General features: G+C 42.3%; 1 protein-coding gene across 1 annotated transcript; it reads left to right on the top strand.

Moving 5' to 3' along the window:
- The first annotated feature begins 200 nt into the window (after positions 1–200).
- On the top strand, positions 201–13415 carry PDZK1IP1 (PDZK1 interacting protein 1). The gene is made up of 4 exons (XM_069737965.1): positions 201–352; positions 3347–3455; positions 10385–10474; positions 12889–13415. Exons 1-4 carry the CDS (start codon positions 289–291, stop codon positions 12959–12961), a joined length of 336 nt encoding a protein of 111 aa, XP_069594066.1. The 5' UTR covers positions 201–288; the 3' UTR covers positions 12962–13415.
- Positions 13416–23426: the final 10011 nt, after the last annotated feature.

Below are 23426 nucleotides of genomic sequence, written 5' to 3' on the forward strand. Positions count from 1 at the left end.
ATGAAGATCCTCTTTCATTTAACATCTGCCCCATAGTTTAGATACAAAAAGCTTGTGATATCTGCCAGTGACTTGTGGCTTCCAGATTAGTGATGCGACTCTTCGTTTTTTACTAGGTGGTGAATTAGCTCCTGTGACTGGAGCCGTCAGGTCCCTCCCAATGTGGAGAGGTGTTGCCAAATACCTGGCAGGTTGAGCATTAACTGCAGAGGAATTCTTCCTTGTTGTCCCGATCTCTGTGATCGGAGTTTATTTTCCTGATCGGCGCAGGAAGGAACCTCTGTAATTATGGGGTACCTGCCGCTCATCGCCCTGCTGCTGCTCTCTCTAGGACCAGTCTCCTGCCAGTCAGGTAGGTTGTGGTGTTACGGGGCTGTTCTCCATTACATACACTTGGTTTTATCTTATGCTTATAAACATCTTAATATTCTCTGTGTTTCCATTAATCATTAGTGATGAGCAAACGTGGTCGGATAAGGTGTTATCTGAGCATGCTCGGGTTCTAACCGAGGGTGCTCAAAAAATATGTTCGAGTCCCAGCGGCTGCACGTCTCGTGGCTGTACGACAGCTGATGGATTTTCTAACAAACAGGCAATCCCGGCATGTGTTGGGGTTGTCGGACAGTGGTAAGACATGCAGCCGCGGGGACTAGAACCTATTTTTTGAGCATGCTGAAGACCATCGGTTAGAACCCGAGCATGCTCAGATAACACCTTATCCGAGCATGCTCGATCATCACCAGTGGTCACACATGCACACGTCCACTCTGGTCACACAGGGATATGTGGCACATCGTTCTTGGCGGAGGTTCCCCAGCAATGAAATATTTGTCCCCTATCTCGTGGAACTAATAAATTAATAGGAAAGCCCCTCTAAGATGTGACTGTACAAGGGTCTGTAAGTCCATAGATCTGTAATAATAATGACTGACTGTGAAAAAAACTCTCGAGTGCCATTAGCTGAAGACTTATGCAAACAAACAGCTCTGCATATCGGTGCCAGGAATCTTGGGGCCGCTGGCGCTTGCTACTTTTTTTTCGGCTTGCACGTCACTGTGTGTATATTTTTGTCTTGATTTATTTTATGGTATTATTTTTTTTGCAACTTGTGGCTTGTGAAATAACAGGGGTAAGTAAGACATTTACAAAAGCTCATGAATCACCTGCTGTTAGCCCAGCTCCATTGTGTAATAGGGCAGATAAACACCATTGTTATTGCGCCTTCCCGGAGAAGAAGAAGCCGCGTCAGAAGAAGTCTGGGTGACCACCTCAGCAAGAAAAATCACTCATCCAGTGCGGTTTATTATTTGTTTTATTTTTTATTTATTTTTATTTATTATTTATTTTTTGTAGCACACTGATGAAGGTCCTTTGCAGACCGAAACGTTTGTGACTACTGTATGTATATTAAATTACCCCTTTTGCATCACAGCTGTCGGAGTGTGCTGGTTGTAAATTTTTTCACTTATTAGGCTATGTGCACACGTTCAGGATTTCTTGCAGAAAATTCCTGAGAAAAACCTGAAATTTTCTGTAAGAAATCGGCATGCGTATTTTGCGCGTTTTTGCCGCCTATTTGATGCGTTTTTGGTGCGTTTTTGATGCATTTTTGATGCGTTTTTTTTCCGGATATTTCCCAATGCATAAAATAGTGGGAAATCCGCAAAAAAAAACCCCCACAAAATTAATGAACAAGCTGTATTTTTTACCGCGATGCGTTTTTTTCGCGGAAAAAGAACACATCATGTGCACAAAACATGCAGAATTCATTCAAAATGATGGGATGCATATTGTATGCTTTTTTTTCTGCGGTTTTATAGCGTTTTTATCACGAAAATAAAACGCGAAAAATCAGCAACGTGTGCACACGATGCAGATTTAGTGCAGACTTGTTCTGCAGTGTTTTTTCTGCAGCAGAAACGCTGCAGAACTGCACTGTGATTTACAGTACAATGTAAATCAATCTGAAAAAAAAAAGCTGTGCACATGGTGCAGAAAAATCTGCGCAGAAACGCTGCAGATTTCAAAGAAGTGCATGTCGCTTCTTTTGTGCAGTTCTGCAGCGTTTCTGCACCCCTCCATAATAGAAATCCAATCTGCACAAAAACTGCACAAAAACTGCACCAAAACTGCACAAAATCTGCAACAAAAACGCACAAAAACGGCACCTGCGGATTCTTCCAGGAGATGCAGATTTAGTGCAGAAAATTCTGCACCACATTTCCTACATGTGCACATTATATTTGGGAACCTATATCTATGCACCTCCCCCTCTAGGCTGTGCTGAACATTTTCTATACTATACTTTGTCACAAAAAAAGGCGTTTTTAAGCAGAAACTGCTTGTGAATTGTGTTTATTTTTTGGGGGTTGGGGGAAGTTTTTCTTTTCCTGAAAAGTTTTTGAAAAGTTTTTTTTTTCTTCCCTGAAGATTTTTTTTTTTTCTGATTGGGTATTGCCTAATTTGGAGTGGATTCCTTTAGGATCTGCTTTTATTTTCCCATTCCAAGTGTTTTACAATATCTCTTCAGGGATTAAAAAAAAAAGCTAAAAGGAAAACTCAAGAAAGTGGTTTTCCCACAGAAGTTTATAGAAAGAGCTTTCCAAGGATTTTGGAAAAGAAAGATTTTGGAGATGATCAGCTCCAATAACCTCACAAAAACTCTATCTGAACATGGTCTAAGAGGAACCCTTATGTGCCTTTATGTATCAGAAAATTGCCCAGGACGGTGCTGCGCTAACGCTAAACACTAGGTGTTAAAGGGATTTTGCCATAGACAGCTTTGGCCCAAAATGGACAACTCTTTTTTTGTTAGGTCACCGATTATTCCACTCCTGAATCCACACTCTTCCAGCTATATCTTGTGGAAACTGGCAGCAGGAGCTCAGTTTCCCTGCAGCGCTCCCGCAGGGGAAATGAAGCATTACACTGCTCTCATTAAAGTCAATGATCTGTCTATGTAGTGCAAGGGCATGTCGGGTCTTCCAGAGAGAAAGATGCTTCTTGTAGTCTCCAGCCATTCTAAGTGATGAGGTTCTTTTCTAAATCAGACCATCAAAGGGGTTTGATGTTGAAGAACTCAAAAAATCATAGTCATATTCCCCGGACAAGGAATGCCACAGTGCTAGAAGTTAGAAAATCATGGATATTCATAACAATGTGGGGCACCTGAGCTTGAGGAGTCACAAAAGTCCCTATGCCCAGTACTATGAATGGTGTGCGATTTTTTGGGGGGTCCGGGTGGGTTATTACCTATTGTGCATTAGGGCCAGAGAACTTCATGTTATATCTCTGTTCCTAACAATTGACGGAACTAATGTCTAAAATCTTGATATTTGTACTACAGAGACCAGCAAGATTCCTCAATGGGGCACTGGTCTAATTGCCGTGACCGTTTTCCTTTTCCTTGTTCTTGTGATCTACGTGGCCAAGATAGTTTTGAAGAAATCATCTAAGTAAGTATTTTGAATGAATGGTACCAAAAAGGGGACGGCAAAAGTTTCCCCCTGGATTAGAAACCAAACAGATCTGCCTTCAGAAACAGCGCCTCACCCGTCTATTGGGCATGTCTAGTACTGCAGCTCCATTAACATGAATGTGCCATGCTGCCATCATCAACACGTGGACTATTCGGAAGAAAGGAGCCATCTTTTCTAATCCTGGACAAGTCCATTGATGTGTTACTTGTAGCACGGCCGGAGACAGTGTCACATTTTAGGTAATTCGTAATCTAGTTACTTATTTGTATGAAAAACCCTCGTCCCTCGGAGGGTACAAAGGTTCGTAGTCAGCGTTCAGATTAGGGGAGAAGAAGATGCATCTATGAGAGAGGAGGATCCTACATTCGCGAATGGAGTTTTTCCACCAGTTCTAGCAGTAAGGTGGCAGGACGGAGTCGTCGAATTCTCGACGGAATGTGCAAACATAAGAACGTGGCTTCTGTTACCGCAAGACGGGGTACATTATTTATTATTGTGGGGTGCATTATAGAAGAAGGTATGCATAAGAAACGCTTGTATTTAAGACGTTGTGAAATGTTTAAGCCCAATAATGGAGATCTGGACGGATTCTTGAGAGTTGTTCTCCTGTGTAAAATACTGGACTACTCAGGTCACATCTCCCTTTCCTGCATGGTTGTTAGTTTTTACTTAATGGAAAGAATTATCTATTCACTTTTTTTCTAGTTTTATGTAAATACAGCTTAGAACGACCAACCAGCAACAAAAATAGAATCTCAGATGGATTTTGCTCATCCCAATCCCAGAATGATACTTATTGGGATATTCTCAAGTTTGGAAGTCGTACCCTAGCCACAGAATCCACAGGATAGGAGATAACGTTCTGAGTGCTGGAGGATCAATCGCTGTGGCCCCCACTGGTCACGAGAACTAGGGCTAAATGGAGCTCAGGGCATTCATTCCCATAAAAGTGCCAAAGATCAGCCAATCTCTGGCGCTCTGATTAAGAATGAATGGAGGGTTCGTGTGCATGATCGACCACCACTCCACTCAGCCCTGGTTCCGACCACTGTGGCCTCCAGCGATCGTAGCGTTATCTCCTACCCCGTAGAGAGGGGATAACTTTGAAACTTAAGAACACCCCTTTAATGTCCTCATAAACACATGACAAAAATGGGCCAATAGGGAACGAAAACTCATTAGTCCGTGGAAACTAAAGCTTTTTTGTCTGCTTTGGCCTTGTTGGATTTTTTGGGTTGATGATGCAGCCAGCGCCTATTATCAGCCCCAAAAATCCAATATGCCCGATACTGATCGATACTGAATGGTTGACAATCGTCTTCTATAATCAAAATCGGCCATTTTAGATTACTTTTACCAAATTCCTATTGTAGTATCGGACTGGGTTCCCAAGGGCCCGCCAGTAACAAACTCCAGGGCTCCACTTTTCATCTACGTATAAAAATTTCTATAGCAATGAACTTGGTAGATTGATATGATTTTGCCTTTATCTATACATAGTGATTTAAGGCTTGCTCATATGAGAGGGTTGTGGTCACTCCTGCAGAGCGGCCCACCAGAGGATTCTCCGGTTCTCCCGTGTACCAGTCCAAGCTTGTGAGCATTTGAGAGCCATTACTGCACCTCCTCTTTCCTGCTGTAAAGATCTGTGCAGGAGTCTTCGTACAGACAAATCCTTTACTACCACTAGAAGTTTAGATCTAGAGTCAAGGTTGTCATTAGTGGCACAGGAACCTGTCCAAACAATTGGCATACGGAGATTGCTTTCCTTCGGGGGAAAAAGCATCATTTTCACACAAACCAGAAAAAAATAACAATCTTCGATTGTCTTTCATTTTGCATTCCCCTTCTTCTTCCTCCCCAGCCATATGACCACTAGTTTTAGGACATAAGTCTCTGGTTGGAATGAAACCCAAACTTTGAGGACCAAGCAAAGCTACAATCCTCCACCGACCATTTTACAGAAAATGAATTCTTGTTTCTGTGTTGGATTTTTTTTTAAGGATATTTCAGTGGATTTATCCCCATCGGGATACCTGCCTTGATCTCTTGATTTCTTGGTTGGATGGCTCTACTTCTCGGTACGTTCCAACACAGAAATCAAGCTCCCCTTTCCATATGTGCTGGCACATGACTAGATGAAAGTGCTTGTATAGGGATGACTGTCTGGTTGTGTTCATTACTTACCGTAGTCAGCCCCTTGTTCTATCAATGCTGATGCTGAGACAGAGAAGGGGGCTGGCTTAGTTAACTGAGACAGATAGCCAGGTCCATTCTATAACATGGAACTCGTCATGCGCCAACAGAGATGGAACTCGTCATGCGCCAACAGAGAGAAGACAAGCAGCTCATTTTGTGTAATGGAACAAACCAAGTAGTGGAATGAAACTGCGCTGGAATCAGTGGATCTAGCCTAATGATAGGAGATTAGTCAATTCAGCACAAATAAACAACTTCTTATTTGGCTGGACAATCCCTTTAAGGGTTGACATCAGAAGGAATTAATTGCCTTATTCTTCCGAGCTACCAAAATTTTATTTGCAATTTATTTTTCATGCAAAACTGATACATCTTGTTATTTCCGTTTCCCCAAAGAGAAGTGAGCGTTTGGCACAAGGTTTGGTGCCATTAGGGGTACGCTGAATTTGTGTTTATAGATGATTGCTGGTCACATTCATAGGGAAATGTCCCATCGAGGTAGAAGATTTATAAATGCTATGAATGTGGCAGTTGTTACTTTTGTAAAAAGGACAGATTTCCCTTACTGGGAGAATCAGAATGTAAAAGAGTTTCTGAACACAACAAAACCTCTGTGTGATGACCACCATTGCATTGTACAGTGGTCTTCTAGAGGAGGCGAGGAAGGAAAATGGCAGCATAGATGTGCATAATATATGGTGGAAGTGAAAATCTGTCAGAGGAAATCTGACCTGGAGAAGCTGTGGCCTCCTCAAGGGGATGGTCTTTTAGATAGGTATCAGTTCTGTTTTATATAGGAGTCTATTTTCCTGAATTGATAACTTCTTACATTCTTACTTTATGCCGCCTGCACTAGAGGGAGCTCAGTTCATAAGGTGTCTACAGCTGGGATCAATCTGTATATAGTGAGCTCGCCTTAAAGGGTTGTCCAGGACTATTTTTTTTTTTCACTATGATACAAAAAACTATTGCTAATTATCTGCCTGTTCTAACCGGCACTAGGTTAGAGCAGCTACTGACTGGTCTTGCCGGCGATTCAGCTGCTTCATGTCAGCGGAGAAGTTGTTCCTCTTCTGGGCTGCTCTGTTGACAGGGCATGACTTCCGGCATAATGTTGATTGACAGCCAGCTTCCCGCAATTAGGCACAGGGGATTTGGCTGTCAATTAGAAGACGTCGACAGTCACACCCCGCCAACAGAGCAGAATGAAAGAGAAGTCCCTGCTCTGACAACATGACATCAGTGGAAGCAGCATGATCACCGGCAGGAGCGGCCTGTGCATGATGTTTCTTGGTAGAAAGATCTTTCTGTGTCTCTCTCTGGTCATTTTCTCTCCCTGCTCTTCCTATCTCCTCTCCTCTCTATAAAGTCTAATAGAAGGACATCTCACTGTGCTGGCAATCTATCTTATACTCATAAGTGAAGAAAGAAGCCGGTTTCTTGGATAAGTTAGATTACAAAGTTTCTTATATTTGCCTGTACCATTGATATATACAAAGTTTTTTTTTAAAGCACCGTTGCCATTTAAAGGGAAGAAATGTCTATGTCTCCAACACATTTATATGTGCAGCCCTTTAAAAGATAAGCAAGTTGGTCTCTTTATGACCCCAAAGCGTTGCTCCAGAAGTGAAGGACATGAAGGATATTCCCTTCCGGATATCAGAGCCAATGATCTGTTAATCAACCAGAGGAGAGTGGAGCTAGGCAGGGAATACAGCGTCAGGCTGAGGAGCTGTACGTAAGTCGTCACGCCCCTATGCGCCTCCAAAGACATGTTTAAAGAGCTGGAGCATCACTTTGGGGTCATGAAAAGATCAACCTGCTTATATTTTAAAGGGCTACACAGACATATACATGTTTTGGGGGTGTAGAAGTTTCTTACAGGGTCCCTTTAAGGATCACATAGCCTTTTCTCAAGTAGTGTGTTAACATGTTTTATTCTCTTGCATTGCCTAATAATAGGTGTGCCAACTTCCATGTGGCGTATACTATAGGATTACAAAAAGCACACTCCACCCAGGTATCAGCTTTGCTTTTATTTCTTGCCTGGGTGATTTTTTATTCACCGAATGCTCACACAATTTAATCCCAGTGCCAGTCTTAGACATGACATTAGGATGGCAACACCCTTTAGTCTGCCTGGGAATATCATCATGGTGTTGAGTTAAAAAAAAAAAGAGTCAAACACTTATCTGTCAACTACGGTATTAGCCATCTTGCAGAAACTGCTTTAAGTAACAATTGTCTTCTTCCTCTTCTTACTGTAACATTATAATGAAGTGGGGCTCAGTAAAATGGGTGGGGGACTATAAACATTTCACAAAATGCAATGGGGGAGGTTTCTGTTGCACGGACGCCACTCAGTATATAAAGGCGATACAAAGGAAACATGAGATCTTTTTGGAATCCTGGGGAAATCTTACTCAGGGCGACCATTAATTATAATTAGTGATGAGCGAATATACTCGTTATTCGAGATTTCTCGAGCACGCTCGGGGGTCCTGATCCTAGCAACCAGGCAACCCCCTCATGTACTTATGCAGGCTAACAGATGTTAATCATTCAGCTGCAGCAAGAAAAACGAAATCTCCAAGCACTAAAAAATACTCGGAGGACCCCCGAGTATGCTCGAGAAATCTCGAGTAACGAGTATATTCGCTCATCACTAATTATAATTCTTCGCAGTAGAGGGGAGGTAATGGTTTACAGGCACACAGTTATGACACAATTCCTAGCTGGAGTTGTTCACAGGGGTTTTAGTCAAGCTTCTTTTCATCCAACAGAATAACTTCTCTTCATGCAATGCTTTATCAACATATATGGAAGTATCTTTACAGATAATTTCTCTGCACACATAGTTTCTTTACCTAAGCAGAACTGTGCCTTGCTCATACAGTGAGGTGGGGGGGGGATGAGTCCGGTGCTGTAGCTCTCTCACTTTTATATTAAGGTAATAAAGATGCTCTAGGCTGTCCTGACTGCTGATTGATTACAGCAATCGCTTCCCAGGAAGAGCTGATCTACAGTATACAGCTTGTCTCTAGGAGACTCTCTGGCACACACCTTACTCTTGGATGTTCAGGACACAATAACAACTTTCCCAGCATCCTCTGTGGCTATAACCATTTTAACCCCTATAGTTGCTGGATGATTCTAAATTAGCAGTGCAGCATCTGTCACATTTCTGTTGCAGCAAACTGCCACCCAGCTACAGCCAAATCTCTCCTGTATTGCTCACACTGGGGAAAGTGGAAGGATAAGCGGGAGAGAGAGGTCAAATGCTGCCATGCAAGGACTCAATGCAGCGACTGTAGTAAAACGTCACCAGGGATCTAGGACAATAGACTCACTGATGAAATATGTAAAGTTTACATTCGGGAAGTGATTGGAATGCCTGCTGTATTTCCTGTGCATTGTACGGGATATACTGTACTTTCCTGCCTATGACGATTCACATCGTGCAAATAGAGTCTTAAATATATTTATGCTTGCTCTGGATTTAATGAGTAGCTATTTTTATTGTCCCAATACATCAAAAATAGTGCAACATTGCAAACAGTTTGGATTAAACATGTCTCATTGTTTTGTGCCTACAGCTCCTATACAAAACTATGTATCACCTTGGTAACAGACTACAAACAAACGCTGTGTAGTCTGGCCCTTCAGCCATAGTCATTTCCATCGGCATCCTATTTCTTGCTAATCTGCTAAATGTATATTAGGCAAACACAGAGGACAGAAGGAAGGGAAGGAGCGGCTGTGGAGTCAGACTATGAAAGATTGTTTGCAGATTGATATTGTTTTATCCCTATTCAAACCTGCATGTGTCACCAGACACCTCCATATGCACTCTGCAAGCGGTTCTGGTGATGGAGGAGGTGACGTTGCCAGGCGCTGTCCAGCTAAGAAGACTGGTGTGGCTGAGACTTATGGTGGCGCCCAGCCACGTGAATGGGTGTGTCCAGCCCAACTACTCAGCAGGTGGAATTAGTTCCCTGCTGTGTTCTATGGGGCTATACCGCACCCTATTTAAAATCCCATCAGTCTGCTGGGAGCTGCCAGTTATTGAGTATTGGAGTATTTGGTTACCCCATACATCTCTGGTGCCATATCTGCTGATATTCTGATTCTCACCTGGCTTGATCTTAACCTTGGCAGCTGAACTGTCTTAGTTTTTTTTTTTTATCTGACTTACTAGTAGCTATTCCTTGGACTATGTTTTTTTTCTTATAATTCTGTCCTTGGTTCTGTCCCCCACATATACTGATCAAGCTAGTTTTACTACTCTTGCGTCATACTCGCTCCTCCGGCCAGCATCTACTCCGTGGCTGCAACCCAGGTGGCCCTGCTGTAAGTCAAGTTGTAAAGCGTGATGCCCAGGTTACGTCTAGGACCTGCTAGATGGAGTGGCTAGCGTCTAAGATGTCTTGAGGTTGCCTTTTTGAGCTGACAACCTCTTACAGACTTAAAAGATATTTTTTAATCAAGACTATTTGCAAAATTCATACTCTACACCTCTGTAAATATATCCTAAATAATTTAATATGTTAAAATTTATTCCGTCCAGTCCCTTTTTCCCAGTTTAGAGATACCTATGAATTGCTGGTTTATGCCCATACATATTTTATTTCTTGTATGTGTATGATGTATAACTAATTTTTAGTTTTACTTAATTTCATAGTTATAATGTAATTATTCTTCTCCAGATCCAACATAGAGTCAGACCCTAAAGGAGAATCTAAGGTCCATGGCGATGCTGCTATTCCTAATGGCACCTATGGTCAATACACCAGCAGGTATGGATGACAATGGAGCACATTAGACTTCTAAACTGTAATTCCATACAAGTCAAGGGTAAAGGGGACAATACAAATTAGATGAATGTTGGCTTAACCTGACAATTTCTTGAGGAGCAGTGGATCATCTGATGTGTATGAGGGTGTCCATACTCTCCTCTAATGGCAAGTATTACGGGAACGAAGGCTTGGTCTTGTCTCCCCCTAGATAAGCTTCTGGTAGTTCCTTACTCCCCTCTTCCCATTGAGTATACATGCACACTCACCCAGGCTGAGCATGCATGTACATGAGTAGATCGGGATGAAAAGCTGTGGCTGACAGCTACCTGAAGTGTGTGGTCAACTAAAGTATAACTCCTACCTGTGATGGAGACTCCAGTGACAAAGTATGTACTCCAGCTTCTTTGCAATGTATCATTATCATTGTTTTTGCTGTTTTTACTTATTTTTAGCCCTTTTAGAAAAGTAAAGAAACCTCCTGCTGCTGCCTACATGGTAGCTCTTGATTCTAACTATAACTTCATGACTATGAATATCTGAATCCTCTGCAATCACATGGACGTACGACTGTTTGGGGCCTACTAACCTGGGCAGAGAGCCTAAAGATGGCCATACACGAGAGAGCTGACATCCGAACAGCTCTCTCTTCTGACATGAGCGCTCTGCCTTGGAGGCAGAGAGGAGAAAGCCACTGCCAGGCGTCTCCCCTGAAAAATAAAAGGATCAGCCATTGAAATTCCAACAGCCAGATTCTTCAAACATCATCTATCACAGTAGAGTTGGGAGGGTCCCATACACATTAGATGATCAGGTGTTTCGGACGAATTCCATCTCTCATATATGAGGGCCTTAAGGAACATCCTCACAGAACTTTTAACTTGCTCGATTAGATTCTCAGATTGTAGCCATCAGAGGTACGCCAGATCACCAAATTGTAGCTGCAAAGGTCGCCATATCCACAGGTTGTAGCCTTCAGAAGTATGTCAGAACCCCTGATTTCAATCGCCAGAGATACACCGGATCCCCAGATTGTAGCTGCCAGAAGTATGCCGGATCCCTAGATTGTAGCTGCCAGAAGTATGCCAGATCCCCAGATTGTAGTTGCCAGAAGTATGCCAGATTCCAAGATTGTAGTCGCCTGAAGTATGCAAGATCCCCAGTATGTAGCCATCAGAGGTACACCAGATCCCCAAATTGTAGCCATCAGTGGTATGCTGGATCACCACATTGTAGCTGCCAGTGGTCGCCAGATCCCCAGGTTGTAGCCTTCAGAAGTATGTGAGAACCCCTGATTTCAATCACCAGAGATACACCGGATCCCCAGATTGTAGCTGCCAGAAGTATGCCAGATCTCCATGTTGTAGTTGTCAGAAGTATGCCAGATGCCAGGATTGTAGTCACCAGAAGTATGCCAGATCCCCATACCACATATTGTAACCGCCAGATGTACACCAGATAACCGGATTGTAGTTGCCAAAGTATCCCAGATCCCCAGATTGTAGCCGACAGAGGTACGCCAGATCACCACATTGTAGCTGCCAGAGGTCGCCAGATTCCAAGGTTGTAGCCTTCAGAAGTATGTCAGAACCCCTGATTTCAATCGCCAAAGATACACCGGATCCCCAGATTGTAGCTGCCAGAAGTATGCCAGATCCCCAGATTGTAGTTGCCAGAAGTATGCCAGATCCCCAAATTGTAGCTGCCAGAGGTACACCAGATAACCAGATTGTAGTTGCCGAAGTACACCAGATCCCCAGATTGTAGCCGACAGAGGTACACCAGATAACCAGATTGTAGTTGCCGAAGTACGCCAGATCCCCAGATTGTAGCCAACAGAGGTACACCAGACTCACAGATCGTAGCTGCCAGTGGTACGCCAGATCCCAAGATGGTAGCCATCAGAGGTACGCCAGATCCCCAGATTATAGACGATTTGCTGTAGCTATTGAGGAGCTTCGGCAGGGTTGTGTTGATGGTACAGGACAGGATAGGCAAGGGTCAATGCCAGGAGGATGGCTAAACACACCAAGGAATCTCAAAAGCATAACTAGACGATAGAATTGAGGTCAATAAGAGTCCGAAAAAGGAGAATACCGAGAGTAAATCTGAAAGGCTGAGGCAGAAGTATAGTCAGGATGAAGAAGAATCTTGTCACCAGGATTAGGACAGTATAATATAATGAGTGTAAGAAGTCAGGGACAAAGCTTAATTTCACTTTAAATAGGTAATCTATGGTAATGTCATTGTGTTGCACCACTGGACACCTTGTTGACCGTTTCCTAGTAGAAATAGGAGATTCATTTTCCTTATCATGCGTGCTAATATTTAGGTTGTTACATTGCTTTTTGTTTTGTCACATGTGAGTAGTAAGATATTCCAGTCTCAGCCATTGATATGTCTGTTGTTATTTTCAGGTCCCGAGAATATGAGCATGCCTATGACAACCCAATTGAAGTCAATGATAACATCCTCACTACCCCCATGTAATCATAATGTCTCTATGACTTTCTGACCACAAGCAAAATCATCAAGATATTAAAGAAATAGAAGGACACGTCTCGTTATTAGACAGCCTTTCACCTGCCTTCTACTTTCCACAAGGCACTGGGAACATAGTCATTATTTTTCAGTATTATCCTATAAACTTAGTATTTATGAAAGTCTTTTAGAAGAAAGTCACAATGAATCTACGCACGTAATTACAGTAATTGGACTCAATTTACACTCAGTGGGGCTTTCCACTTTTTGTTATTATGATCGACTCAACAGCGTCCTGTCTGGAATCATTTTGAGTCTTCGTAACCATTTTATTATTGTTTTAAAACATCTAAAGTAAAAATTTTTTTAGCAATTTTGTACAAAATCTTCCACTGTTTTATGTATGTAGCAAACCTATGGGACTCCATGGTAACAGACTACAAATAAACCCTGTGTAGTCTGATTCCGCAGCTGTGACATTATTCATGACTTCTTTCTTACCTACCGATTGTACGTTAGTTAGAACTAAACGCGTTTCTCGGCAGCACGCTCACACAATCCAATGAGCACCAGGCACTGACTCTTTATGGCAGCATATTTAGGTTTTTCCATGATATTGTGATTAGTGATGAGCGAACGTGCTCGGATAACGCCTTATTCTACAATGATCGGGTGCTATCAGAGAATCTTGGACGTGCTCATTTATTATGTTCGTGTCCCAGCAGTTGTTTGATTTGCGGCTGTTTAACAGCCTAAACACATTTGGGGATTCCCTGACAAACAGGCAATCCCTACATGTGTTGTGTCTGCCTAACAGCTGCAAATCATGCAGCTGCGGGGACTCGAACATAATAAACGAGCACGCCCAAGATAGTTGGATAACACCCGAGCGTGCTCAGATAAGATGTTATCCGAGCACTTCACTGATCACTAATTGTGATATCTCCTTGTCTTCATGTCATCAGAAAGTGGTAGGGACCTCCCCTTCTCCTCCAATTACCATGCCAGGTGGTACCAACATTGGAAACCATGTAATGCTTGGCCAAGTTGACCCTGTCAATGTGAGAGTAATCCTATGGGCCAGAGAAGTAGGGCCTGCACCGAGTCCTTGGTGTATGAGAGGATCCAAAAATATAAACATAAGGATGAATGACCTCGGGGAGATCAAAACATCCAACACCGCGGAGACACCATCACGTGTTTCTCAACGCAGTGATCCAGAACACTGCCCCCATCCCTTATGGGAAATATGCAAATGCATGTAGATAAGCCGCGGAGACACCATCACGTGTTTCTCAATGCAAGCAATAAATAGCCAGGTCTTTCACCGGGAAGGAACAACCACGGGAAGGGCAGCATCCAAAAAGGAAAACCACCTATGCCAAAACATGGTATCCATCCACAGACAGCTGTTTCGGGGTATTTGCCCCTCATCAGTGTGGAGTAGGAAACTGGCTATTAAAAGTAGTGCCTAGTAAAAGGACTATAAACATAAGGATGAATGACCTCGGGGAGATCAAAACATCCAACACCGCGGAGACACCATCATGTGTTTCTCAACGCAGTGATCCAGAACACTGCTCCCATCCCTTATGGGAAATATGCAACTGCATGTAGAAAAGCCGTGGAGACACCATCACGTGTTTCTCAACGCAAGCAATAAATAGCCAGGTCTTTCACCGGGAAGGAACAACCATGGGAAGGGCAGCATCCAAAAAGGAAAACCACCTATGCCAAAACATGGTATCCATCCACAGACAGCTGTTTCGGGGTATTTGCCCCTCATCAGTGTGGAGTAGGAAACTGGCTATTAGGAGCAGTGCCTGGTAAAGCGACTATAAACAGAGAGGATCCAAAGGCCCATGTGCCACCTGAGAGAACTGATGTTAAACATGGCACTGAAGAGGTGGGGACCCTCAGGGGCAGAAGGAAATACAATAGCCACACGGGCCCAGTAGGTCAGGGGACCCACATCTGTCACCAAAGCAGATAGAATTTTGCATTATGATGGGCTGTTGGACTGTGAAGGGTCCATAAATTGTTCTAACCCAGGGGCCCTCTTCTGTTTTTGTCCTCACTGGGGACCCTGTTGTAGATTTTGCACTGGGAGGCCCTTTTCTTAATTCTAGGTTGAAGTATAATACGATCTTTATATTTTATAATGTTGGTCAGATCCGGGTGATGGCTGGTAAATGATCTGCCCGTATACTACGGCTTCAGTAAACTTTTCCAACATTAGACTCAGCACTTTCCTACAGCTCAGTTATTGATTAGTGCTTAAGAAGCTTTTTTACTTGAACATATCTTCTGCTGGCAGACCTTAGAGCTTATTAGGCTGTTTACAAGGATTTTCTGCACCACTTAACCCTTCCTCCCACCCCACCACCTCTTTCCAGGCAGCGACCACTTCCTGCAGAACGTTTCTTTTGGAGATCCCCGAAATTCTCAATATTGACTTCCTCCACCCAAACACAGGCCTGGCATATACGTGTTATTATTGGACTAAGGAGAACTTCTTTGTGACTCGGAAAAATAATCATTGTATTAATATTGTTGGATAGACTTTTACTATGTAAAGTTAGCGTCATGTGTTATCAGCCACAGTCATTACATTTTGGGAGAGGCTGTATGGTTATATTTCAGTGAAGCCCCATAATTGATTATTGTGTTATTGGCTGATGATGATCTATCAATGTCTGTACACATTTTGTGAATATTTTGCTGATCTTGATTTTATCCTAATAAATTGATTTTTTTTTTTCAAAAAGTTCCTTAATAGTTAAGAAAATAAATTTATATAACATTATAAATGTAGGTGAGCATTGTATATGCAGATGTAGCAGAGCCCAAACTGTCATTGCGCTGAGCTATAGGGGTTCTGAGGCTGGGTCATATATTTCCTACATGGAAATCGTAATAATGAATGAAGAAATTAATATGTATTTTGGTAAATCACTCATCTACAGTAACCTAGCATATTGGTTAATAGTGGTCAATGTACTGACCATGTAGTCAGTTGTGTGCTCAAACACTACACTAACGCAAACTACGTGACCCCAGCCTTATTTGATATCAGATCTAGAAAATCTATAAAATATCGCATTTTCTGGACTATAAAACACACGTTTTAGCAAGAAGAAAATCTTGCTATAAAAGCGTCATTTCATATAGTCCGTAGGCTTTTCTTATGATTCAAAACAATGCTGAAACGGCGTCCTTCACAATTACTGACAAAACTGCTGTTTCTCCTGCTGCCTGACACTGATCTATCTAATCGGTGCAGGGCAGGAGAAAAATTCCCAGGACCTACACATAAGTAGAGGTGCATTTACAGTGCAAGATAATTGTGAATGAACTTGTTTCACAATTATTTTGCCATGTCAACAGGCTGCCGATAAATAAGAAAAACGCTTGTTCATCAGGCGAAATAATTTTTCTGCAGCATAAAAAAAATCATCGCTCTCGGCAGTGCATGGTTCTGTGTAAACAGGACTCACACTGCCGAGAACAATGTCAGCCTGTGCGCACTGAATGATCTATGGGTATCATTTGCTTTGATCTGCCTGTGTCAGGGTATGTGTACACGTTGCGGATTTTGCTGCGGATCCGCAGCGGATTTGACGCTGCGGATTCGCAGCTGTTTTCCCTGAGTTTACAGTACCATATAAACCTATGGAAAACAAAATCTGCAGTTCACATGCTGCGCAAAAAAACGCGTGGAAACGTAGCGTTGTTTATTCCGCAGCATGTCAATTTTTTGTGCGGATTCCGCAGCGCTTTACACCTGCTCCATAATAGGAATCCACAGGTGTCAAACTGCATGTGAAATCCGCACAAAAAACGCAAAAAAAAAATGTGGTACATCCGCGGTAGTTCCACAGGAAATCTGCAGTGCGGATTACCTGCGGATTTACAAAAATCAGTCCGGAAAAATCTGCAGAGTAATCTGCTGCGTGTGCACATACCCTCAATAAGCATTCAAACGACCACCAATCATTAAAAGTTTACTGATCGACGGTCGTATCGTGCCACCAGCTGGTCCGTCTTAATGGAGTTTAAGTGTGCAGCAGAAGTGTGTTTTTATATATGTAGCAAAGCTGCGTATTTATTGATGTGCATAGCTGTGTGTGTTGATGTAGCAGACCTGTGTGTGTTTAGCTGAGCTGTATGTGTATGTAGCAAAGCTGTGTGTGTTTGTGTTGATGTAGGAGAACTGTGTGTGTAGTAGAACTGTGCGTATGTGTGTCTACAGGAAAGCTGTGTGTGTATGTGGCAGAACTGTGTGTATACAGCAGAGCTGTGAGTATATAGCAAAGCTGTGTGTTGATGTAGCACAGCTGTGTATGTAGCAGAACTGTATGTGTACACCAAAGTTGTCTGTGTATGTAGCAGCACTGTGTGTATACAGCAGAGCTGAGTGTATGTATCAAAGCTGAGTGTATGTAGCAGAGCTGTGTGTATGTATCAGAGCTGAGTGTATGTAGCAGAGCTGTGTGTATGTATCAGAGCTGAATGTATGTATCAGAGCTGAATGTATGTAGCAGAGCTGAGTGTATGTAGCAGAGCTGAATGTATGTATCAAAGCTGAGTGTATGTAGCAGAGCTGTGTGTATGTAGCAGAGCTGAATGTATGTATCAAAGCTGAGTGTATGTAGCAGAGCTGTGTGTATGTATCAGAGCTGTGTGTATGTATCAGAGCTGAATGTATGTATCAGAGCTGAATGTATGTAGCAGAGCTGAGTGTATGTAGCAGAGCTGAGTGTATGTATCAGAGCTGTGTGTATGTATCAGAGCTGAATGTATGTATCAGAGCTGAATGTATGTAGCAGAGCTGAGTGTATGTAGCAGCACTGAGTGTATGTAGCAGAGCTGAGTGTATGTAGCAGAGCTGAATGTATGTAGCAGAGCTGAGTGTATGAAGCAGAGCTGAGTGTATGAAGCAGCACTGAGTGTATGTAGCAGAGCTGAGTGTATGTAGCAGAGCTGAATGTATGTAGCAGAGCTGAGTGTATGAAGCAGAGCTGAGTGTATGTAGCAGCACTGAGTGTATGTAGCAGAGCTGAGTGTATGTAGCAGAGCTGAGTGTATGTAGCAGAGCTGAATGTATGTAGCAGAGCTGAGTGTATGAAGCAGAGCTGAGTGTATGTAGCAGAGCTGTGTGTGCATATACACTAGAGCTGAGCGTACATGTACTGTGCATACAGCAGTGTGTGTATATATGTGCGCTACAGAGAGTGTAGATAATGAGCATGCCGTAAAGCTATGTGTCTATAATACACATGGTGCAGAGAAACATTAACAATTGACCTATTACCTCCCTCTTCTACATTAACATTTGCATTAAAATTAGTGACATTCACCCCACCACTTTACACCACTAGGGAAGTTTTAATTAGTATAAAATAGTTTTTTCCTAGTTTCTGTTTTCTGAACTTGAGTTGCATTTTTCAGTCCGAATAAAACAAATGCCACTATGGATGGTGTCCATATGACAGCTTTTTTTAATCAAACCCATTAAATTTAATAAGAGAGATTGATTTGAAAAAACGGATCAAAATAGCACATGCTGCAACACAGACGTAAAATACGCTTAACAAGCCCCAAAAACTGCCACACACACTAAAAATGAATGAAAATGCAGCGCACTGATAAAAAAAATGGTCTGTTTTTCTCCTAACGACAAAAAATTATATCTTAACGAATCCTAAAATATGAAAGCTGTGCTCTGGTTGCTTTTGACGCCACATAGACATATTTCCTTTCCGACAGTTTCACAAATTCCCCCCATGAACTTTTCCCGCTATTTGTCTGAAATAAAAAACAGTATTTGTTGCCCATAACAACCAATCACAGTACAGCTTTTATGTTATGCTCTGCTCAACCAATCACAGCACCCCTTTCATTTTTCCAGAGCACTGCATAAGATAAAAGCTGTGCTGTGATTGGTTGAGCAGAGCATAACATAAAAGCTGTACTGTGCTTGGTTGCTATGGGCAACAAAGACATTTCTCAATGTTTTCGACTATGAAAGAGCAATAATTTAGTATTCCTAAACCAACGTTGTTGTCCCTGTAGTCACTAAAGCCAATAAATTACGCTCCAAACTTGGTCGTTCATAACAAAGACTGCATTAGGGAACAGGGTGGTTAGAATACAGTTATTATCTACATATTTGTGTCCGTTGCCAGGGTCATGTGATGTGTATTACATGACGACGACATCTTCTGTGTGTCAGTGTTCAGAGCAGATAAGGCCAACTGTCCAGATCTGCTGAGATGATGACGCTCGAGCGTTCATCACGACACCGTGGAAACATGGCAAATATTACGCCATAAAACCTGATATATTTCACTGCTGCGATGTGAATAATGAGCGATGGTCTCCATCCAGGCTGTGGAGATGTCCTGCTGATCACAAGCACCAGAGCAGACAGTGAAGAATATGGTGGCGAATTCTTGTGTAGGCCCATTTGTTGCACGCTCTGCATGCTGTCAACTTAGTGGTGGCAATCAGCCCCTTGTATCTCCAAGTATCGCCGAGACATGGCGTGTGTATTTGTAATGATAGTGGGTTTGGAGGCTTCTGACAGGAAGACGGGAATTGTGCAAGTATCTTCTTGCTGAGCCAGACGCTGATAGCATGTAAGAGCCTGCACTTGTGGGACCGCAGGGCCCTCCTGATAACATCACGGGCTGATAACGCAACGTCTCGTAAGACAAACTGATGAAAAGGTGGGGAGATTAAGAAACAAAAAAAAGCTTTATGAATGTAATAGTCATTAACGGGGATGCCTAGCCCTTTCCTACCCGTGTATATGTGCTTTCCATAAATATATATTACCCATGTGTATGATGTGAATTGACGCCTTCGAAATGTGGCGCTGGAAAAAGATGTTATCAATACCATGGATGGCAAGAAGAATAAATAAATCAATTTTGGAACAAATCAAGCCAGACATGTCACTCAAAGCAAAGATCATCCAACTATGACTTGCCTACTTTGGACACATCCTACAAAGACAGCAATCACTGGAGAGGAACATCATGGTCAGAAGAATAGAAGGAACAAGGCGAAGAAGAAGACCAGCGACCCAATGGCTTGATACTATCAAGATAATGGTGAAGACCCTGGTGGACCTAGCTAGGCTTGCACAAGATCGATCTTCCTACAGATCTTTCATCCATCAAGTTGCCATGGCTCGAGACTGAGCCAGAGGCCATTAAATAATATGTGAGGTAGAGGGTTTGTATCTAGCTCCTGAGACCCCCCCCCATCAAACCTCGGTTTTTCTGGGGAGAGATGCACTGCAGGCTTTACCTTTTTTTTGTCACTACAGGGTAAATTTAGTATTGTATGGTGGCCATTCAGTGACTGGCAACAGTTTGGATCCCAAATATGGGACAAACCTCTACGATGTCCATGTGTCCCCTTCCTACATCCAACATACTTGCCAATCGACCTGGACTTCCTAGGACTCCTAGGCCGATAGGGGACAAGGGCTTATGGAAACCCTGGATGATCTGTAGAGGTAACCTGGGAGAGGTTAGGTTGGTGGACGGAACTTGAACGTCCACAGAAATGTTGACAACTATGACCTTAACGTATTAATACGTCTAGCATGATCATTGGTAGGAAGGTGACCATCAGGGTATTTTTACAGTTTTTTTTACATGGATTTTGGAAGAGATTCTGCTCCATAATCCACATGAAAAACCTAAATACTCTTTTAATGAGCTTCCTGATAATTTCATTGTGAACATACACTTCTAGTGCACACGGTGTTGTTTATTCTTGTTAGTTTTTCTTTGCATGTAAAAAGAATCAACCTGTTAATTCCTGAACATTTCTGCTTGAAAAACTGCACCAAATTTAACAACTGCATTATATCAGTAAAAAAGAAATGCCCCATCCAAAAACTATGTAAAAAAAGAAACATCAGGTTTTGGATGGCAATTTTTTAGCCAGAAAAATCCACATCAAAGAACTGAGTATGAATATATCCTTATACACAGATGAAACGCCTACAATTATTCCTCCAACAGTTGCCAAAATATCTCAGGATGTTTAAGATCTGACCCAAACCCCTCCCCCGCTCATCCCCAGAAACACCCTTATCCCCCTCTTTGGTCCACCGCGAAATGCCCACTTTCTGAGAATTTTTTAAAGCCACCATTGCCCCATTTCGTCTCACTATTCCGTGAATTTCCAGGACAGCTGGGAACTATGATGCAATGAGCGTTGATTGAGACAATGTATGGGGAGGGCTCTGCTGTTCACACTATGGAGACAGCATAAATGTGTCTTCTAAAAAAAAAAAAGCGTGTAAAAAAAAAAAAGCGTGTAGATTGTCCTAACTGTGCCTGAGCATATGTCTATTCATGTGCACATATTACACTGCAAGTAAAAAAATGAAAAAAATTCCCATTGTGGGTTATAAAAAATTGTTTAAGAAATTTAAAATAAAATCAGAAAATATCAAATTTTGGTGATTTTACATCAATTCTGGCCAGCTCTGTCACATAAAAGTGACGACAAAAATGTACTCCGGCCCTTGACTGCAGTATATGACTTACTGAATTCGGGTTGCAACGCACCTTTCAAAATGCTGATTTTGAGGAATCGTGGCCTAAATGCCAACATATAGTTACCCCAAAATGGTGTGTTTAGAAAGTACAACTCGTCTTGCACAAGACCTCCATATTGCTACGGTAATGAGAAAAATTTAAAAAAATGATTATTTCTAGAATGGTAGGCTGAAATGCCCAAATTTTTGTGTTGCCCAAAAATGGTTAATAGAGGATATGGACAGGGATTGTGCTGCTAGAATAACCTGTAGCATAACCCGTTTTAGCAATTTTATATCACTTAAAGTGGAACTTTTACTGAATTTCTTAATTTAAACTGAGTCCTTCCATCAATTGCCACTGCTCCACTGATTCTGGAACAGTTTTTCTTTTTCTTCTGTGCCCCTCCGTTCCAAAGTTATGCCCCCTGGTAATAATGGTGCACATATTCTCTTCAACTAACTGTGCGTATACCACAGGTCTTCTCTGTGGATGAAGACGTGTTTTGATTGGCCAGTATCCGACGTGAAAAAAAAACAAATGTTCTGTGGTATACAACCAAATGGCAGAAGAGAAAATGTACTTTTTTATTACAGAGAGTCGTAACTTCTAAATGGAGGGGCGCAGAGAAAAAATAAAAACTGTTTCCGGATCAGTGAAATAGCGGCAATGGGAGGATGTACTGAGTTTAAATGGAAAAAATCCAGTGAAAGGTTCTCTTTAAAGGGTGTTTCCATTGATGTAACATGTAGAGATGGATGGAATTAGTTTGTTTGTATCACGATAAGATTTGGGTCATTTGGGTAAAAAGTTGACCGGAAATTCATTTTCTATAGCTATAAATTTGCTCCTAAACAGACACTGCTTTCCCTTTGGAATTGAAAATGTATATATATATACAGGTCCTTCTCAAAAAATTAGCATATAGTGTTAAATTTCATTATTTACCATAATGTAATGATTACAATTAAACTTTCATATATTATAGATTCATTATCCACCAACTGAAATTTGTCAGGTCTTTTATTGTTTTAATACTGATGATTTTGGCATACAACTCCTGATAACCCAAAAAACCTGTCTCAATAAATTAGCATATCAAGAAAAGGTTCTCTAAACGACCTATTACCCTAATCTTCTGAATCAACTAATTAACTCTAAACACATGCAAAAGATACCTGAGGCTTTCATAAACTCCCTGCCTGGTTCATTACTCAAAACCCCCATCATGGGTAAGACTAGCGACCTGACAGATGTCAAGAAGGCCATCATTGACACCCTCAAGCAAGAGGGTAAGACCCAGAAAGAAATTTCTCAACAAATAGGCTGTTCCCAGAGTGCTGTATCAAGGCACTTCAATGGTAAGTCTGTTGGAAGGAAACAATGTGGCAGAAAACGCTGTACAACGAGAAGAGGAGACCGGACCCTGAGGAAGATTGTGGAGAAGGACCGATTCCAGACCTTGGGGAACCTGAGGAAGCAGTGGACTGAGTCTGGTGTGGAAACATCCAGAGCCACCGTGCACAGGTGTGTGCAGGAAATGGGCTACAGGTGCCGCATTCCCCAGGTAAAGCCACTTTTGAACCATAAACAGCGGCAGAGGCGCCTGACCTGGGCTACAGAGAAGCAGCACTGGACTGTTGCTAAGTGGTCCCAAGTACTTTTTTCTGATGAAAGCAAATTTTGCATGTCATTCGGAAATCAAGGTGCCAGAGTCTGGAGGAAGACTGGGGAGAAGGAAATGCCAAAATGCCTGAAGTCCAGTGTCAAGTACCCACAGTCAGTGATGGTGTGGGGTGCCATGTCAGCTGCTGGTGTTGGTCCACTGTGTTTCATCAAGGGCAGGGTCAATGCAGCTAGCTATCAGGAGATTTTGGAGCACTTCATGCTTCCATCGGCTGAAATGCTTT

Source organism: Ranitomeya imitator, chromosome 8 (genome assembly GCF_032444005.1).
Source record: "Ranitomeya imitator isolate aRanImi1 chromosome 8, aRanImi1.pri, whole genome shotgun sequence".
Taxonomy (NCBI): Eukaryota; Metazoa; Chordata; class Amphibia; order Anura; family Dendrobatidae; genus Ranitomeya; species Ranitomeya imitator.